The sequence below is a fragment of the Anopheles ziemanni genome, chromosome 3, assembly GCF_943734765.1.
Source record: "Anopheles ziemanni chromosome 3, idAnoZiCoDA_A2_x.2, whole genome shotgun sequence".
Lineage (NCBI taxonomy): Eukaryota > Metazoa > Arthropoda > Insecta > Diptera > Culicidae > Anopheles > Anopheles ziemanni.
In genome coordinates, this window is record NC_080706.1 from 50,581,723 (window position 1) to 50,586,524 (window position 4,802).

The following is a 4,802-nucleotide window of genomic DNA, read 5'->3' on the forward strand; positions in this document are numbered from 1 at the left end:
TTGTCCGACTTGGGCTAACAGAGTTACCATTCCCTCATAAGTTAAGCTCGTATTTCCTACTGTGCGAACAATATGTTGTTTTACGGAACGTACCGCTGCCTCCCAAAGACCACCAAAATGCGGAGCACGTGGTGGAATGAATTTCCACTTAATTTCGTTGTTTGCACACCAGCTGAAAATCTCGTCTCGCTCTTGTTGAATGCATTTGAGCATCTTATAGAGGCGATGAAGCTCATGCGCGGCGCCCTTGAATGTCGTTGCATTATCGGAGTGAAGTTCTGAGATATTCCCTCTTGTTGCAACAAAACGACGAAGTGCTGCCAGAAAGGACGTCGTCGTGAGATCACCCACTAATTCAATGTGTACCGCCCTGGTCGCGAAACACACGAATATAGCTATGTACGCCTTCGTTGGGCTGCGGTTCCGAATCGTTGATTTTAGCAATACTGGTCCGCAGTAGTCAATTCCACTGACAGCAAACGGTCTCGTAGGTGTTACCCGTGAAATTGGGAGGTCCGCGATGCTTTGCTTCACCAATGTTGGCTTCGCCTTGAAACATTGTTGGCAATGGTGGTAAACAGACTTAGCGAGACTGCGCCCGCCAATTATCCAAAATCGTTGACGTAGTGTGGCTAATAATAACTGAGGTCCGGCGTGCAATAATTTCAAGTGATACGCGACTGTCAATAACTTGGCCAATGAATGATTACTGGAGAGCAGAATCGGGTGTTTGGTCGCGTCCTGAATCTGCGCATTGTGAAGCCGACCACCGACTCGCAGTAATCCCTTTGAGTCAACAAAGGGCGATAGCCACCGCAGCTTCGACGTTTTCGGAATCTCCTTGCCATGCTTTGCGGTATGCAGTTCCTCTGCAAAGCTATCCTCCTGCGACAACCGGCACAACTGGATTTCAGCCTGGAGAAGTTCGTCCCGTGTTAATGGTGGCACTCTCTCAACCAGTGACAGCTGTTCCGGTGAATTTCCGTCTTCCGTGGTTCTGAATGCGCCGCGTCCTGTCAGGCAATGAATAAAACGCAGACAAAACGCCATAGATCTGCGAAGGCGATGGTATGCCGAGAATGATGCAAAGAGTTTGTTGCTGAAATCTGCCGTCGTTGATACGGCAACCACACGTGGCGTCACTGCTCTTTCCTCCGATACACAATCTCCCTCCTCTGTAGATAGGTTGTGCACAGGCCAGCTTTCTTCGTTGCAGGACAACCAGTGCGGGCCATGGAACCACCGATCGCATTCCAATAGCTTATCTGCATGAAGACCACGCGAGATGTCATCTGCAGGATTATCTGTGCCCGGTACATGCTTCCAGCACGTAATGCTGGACTCCTTCTGTATGAGAGCCACCCTATTTGCCACATATGGTTTCCAACGTCGAGGTGAGGAATTCAACCAATGTATCACGGTCATGGAATCGGTTCAGCATACCGTGGAATGTATAGTAATGTTTAAGGATTGGCTGACCTTCCGGTATAAGTGTGTTGCCAGTCGAGCCGCACATAGTTCCAATCTAGCGATAGAATGCGGGTTATCTAATGGAACGATTTTGGATTTGGCTGCCACGAGTTGAACAGAAATCCCGTCTCGATTTACAGTTCGAAGGTAGCAGCATGCCCCAAATGCAGCTTGGGATGCATCTGCAAAGATGTGTAGTTGTATGCTCGTGGGTTCCCGGCTTGATATGTAACGCGGGATGCGTACTTCCCGAAGAAGATGTAATGTAGAGTAAAACTTGTGCCATTCCTTTTGGACCTGTGATGGCAGCTCAACGTCCCAGTCCCAAGCTTTCCCGTCTTGCTTTAGCAACCAAAGCTGTTGCATGAATAGCTTGGCTACTGTTATTGCTGGTCCCAACAATCCGAGTGGATCAAATATCTTTGCAATGTAAGACATTGTTATCCTTCGTGTCCATATTGGTGCTGTAGATGGAAGATCGATCCGGAACCGAAGCAAGTCGAGGGCTGGCTCCCATACAAGCCCGAGAGTGGATACACATTGCGCGTCTCGTAATTCGTATGTTGGTAAGATCGCTACGTCTTCTGGTGGAATGCGAGAGAGCACTTCAGGTATGTTCGATGCCCACTTTTTTAGCGATAAACCAGCTGACTGCAGCATTTCTGTAACTTGGCTCACTATTTCGATTGCATCTGTTTGATCGTCAGCACCGGTTAGTAGGTCATCCACGTAGAAATCGTACAGTACAGGGCTAACTGCGCGTGGATATTGCTCCCCATGATCGTTTGCAATCTGCTTCAGAGTTCGTGTAGCTAAGAATGGTGCCGATGCCGTGCCGTAGGTAACCGTTTGTAGTTCGTAGGTGCTTATGGGTTCTGCGGAATTTTCTCTGTACCGAATGCGAAGAAAATTCTTGTCTTGGGCGTGATGAAGGAATTGACGATACATTTTCTCCACGTCTGCAGTAATTGCTATCGCATGAGCCCGAAAACGCATGACAATCGAAAGCAGATCTTGCTGTACTACCGGACCGATGAGCAAAGTGTCGTTTAGTGAAAACCCGGAAGTTGTCTTGCAGGATGCATCAAAGACAACCCTAACCTTAGTGGTCGTACTGGTCTCCTTTACTACTGCATGATGCGGCAGATAGTAATGCGGAACTGAATCATCAACGGGTTCGCTAAGTTTCTTCATGTGCCCCAAACGCTCGTAGTCCTTCATAAACTTGATGTATGCCTCTTTCATTTGCGGGTTGGAATTCAGCCGACGTTCCATTCCCGCCCACCGGCGATCGGCGATCTCCTTGGAAGCTCCTAAAATTGTATTGGCATTCGAGTTAAACGGTAAACTAACCACATACCTTCCCGCAGCGTCCCGAGTCGTCGTAGAAACGTAATGTTTCTCGCAGAGGTCCTCCTCGGCCGAAAACGTTGTTTCGTTGGGAAGGGTTTCGCATTCCCAGAACCGGTTCAGGATCACTTCCAGTGGGGTGTCTGACGTAGCCACATGGCAAATTCGTGGAGCCTCCTTTGCAGCTTGGGCAGTGTTACCCGCGACGACCCAACCGAAGGGAGTCTCGACCAGCCACGGACGTCCCTTGCCAAGCGACCGTTTCCTTCCGGAATGAATCTCCCAGAACGCATCTCCCCCGATGACGATGTCAATTCTGCCTGGGATGTAGAACGATGGATCCGCCAAAACTGCATCTACCGGCATCCTCCAGGAAGACACATCAGTGGGAGTCGTTGGGATGTCCGCCGATGGGTTATTCAGGATCAGGAATTCCATTTGAGTCGCGAACGGTTGTATCTTCGACTGGACGGTTGCCACAATCGACCCGTTCACCAACTGTGACGCCATACCGATGCCAGAGATGGAAATGTTGGCCTTAGAACGAGAGGCCATTAATTTCCGAGCGAACGCTTCCGAGATGAAGTTAGACATCGATCCGGAATCGAGAAGCGCTCTCGCCTCGTGCCTTGTTCCGTAGTCATCGACGAGATGTAGCACCGCCGTCTCAAGGAACACCGTTTCGTCTTCCGAGTTCACTCCCATCGATATCGTCGAAGAAATGTGTAGAAGTGAATGATGACGCTCCCCACACGTGCGACAGGACCGATCCGACTTGCAGTCCTTCGCTAGATGCGTATTGCTTAGGCAATTCCAGCAACAGCGCTTCTTTGCCACGATGTCGCGTCGCTGCTGCACATCCTTGCCGTTGAATATTGGACACATGCGTAGCGAGTGATTTTCAGCGCACTCCAATAAACACCGTGGTTGCCCCGAGGATTTGTGAATGGCTGCGGTGTTTGTAATGGCTCTTCGTGAGGTATTTTGCCGTGCGTTGCCGGCCACCTTAATCGTCGAATCCTCTACAATGGTAAGGCTTTTAGTGGATTTGAGGATCTGGATCCGATCTTCGACAAATTTCATCAGTTCCTGATATTTGTCCCGCTCGAAGTGGACGGAATGCTTCTCCCACGCAAGAATGGTCTCGCTGTCGAACTTCATCAGCAGCATGTTGGACAAAGGAGTATCCCATGCCTCCACAGGTTCTTTCAGCTTGGCCAAACCATTCAAATGCCGTGTGAATTCATCCACTAAATTAGTTAGATCTTCGACGCTCTCTGATTTTACCACCGGAAGAAAATGAAGTTTCCGCCAATACTCACGAATAAGGCTACGTGTATTGTCGTATCTTTTCAACAGCGCCTTCCAAGTGACCGCGTAGTTTTCGTTTGTTAACGGTGTGTGCTCGAAGGGTAATGCAGCGTCGCCCTTTAAAGATGACAGTAGATACTGCAGTTTAGCAATCGATGACAATTCTGCCGAATCATCGATCATCGATACAAAACGGTCGCGAAACGAGAGCCATTTTGTAGAGTCGCCGTCGAACGTAGGCAATTCGATTTTTGGAAGCCGAAGATTGGTTGCAGTTGGCCGTCCAAATGCCATTGTTGAGTTTGCCAGCATCGAAGAATCTGGTGTCTCCTTCGGAAGATTCGTCCGCAAGAATGCCTTCAAACGTTGGCAACGCTCCTCCATGTCAATTCTATCGCTGATACACGATTCCAACGCTTCACTGCTATCATCGAGTTCTTCTAATTTCGCCATCGCTGCGAAGAAATCCTCCTCTTTTGCTGCTGAAGCCTCTCCAATGCACCTGGAAGCTGACCCACTTCATCCTTGGAGAACGTGGTCACAAATCTTTCAAGCGATTTGATATTCTCCAACGCAACCTTCTTTTTATGCTGAGCCGCTTTGAGTTTTTTCTCCATTTCTCTTAAAAGTTTTTTGTTTTCACTGTGGCCTTTTTTCGCTGTCCCCCAAGG

At 49.0% G+C, this 4,802-nt stretch overlaps 1 protein-coding gene across 1 annotated transcript; it reads right to left on the reverse strand.

The window, feature by feature from the left end:
- Positions 1–1,363: 1,363 nt before the first annotated feature.
- On the reverse strand, positions 1,364–4,584 carry LOC131284946 (uncharacterized). The gene is made up of 2 exons (XM_058313804.1): positions 1,717–4,584; positions 1,364–1,525 (listed from the first exon to the last, which is right to left on the reverse strand). The coding sequence occupies exons 1-2, from the start codon at positions 4,582–4,584 to the stop codon at positions 1,364–1,366; spliced, it is 3,030 nt and encodes a 1,009-aa protein (XP_058169787.1).
- Positions 4,585–4,802: the final 218 nt, after the last annotated feature.

Excerpts from the sequence above, each read along its gene's own strand:
- LOC131284946 (XM_058313804.1), bottom strand. The coding sequence starts at position 4,584 with ATGGCGAAATTAGAAGAACTCGATGATAGCAGTGAAGCGTTGGAATCG. Across the intron at positions 1,526-1,716 it reads CATTACATCTTCTTCGGGAA|ATTGGAACTATGTGCGGCTC; the intron begins GTACGCATCCCG and ends TTCTATCGCTAG.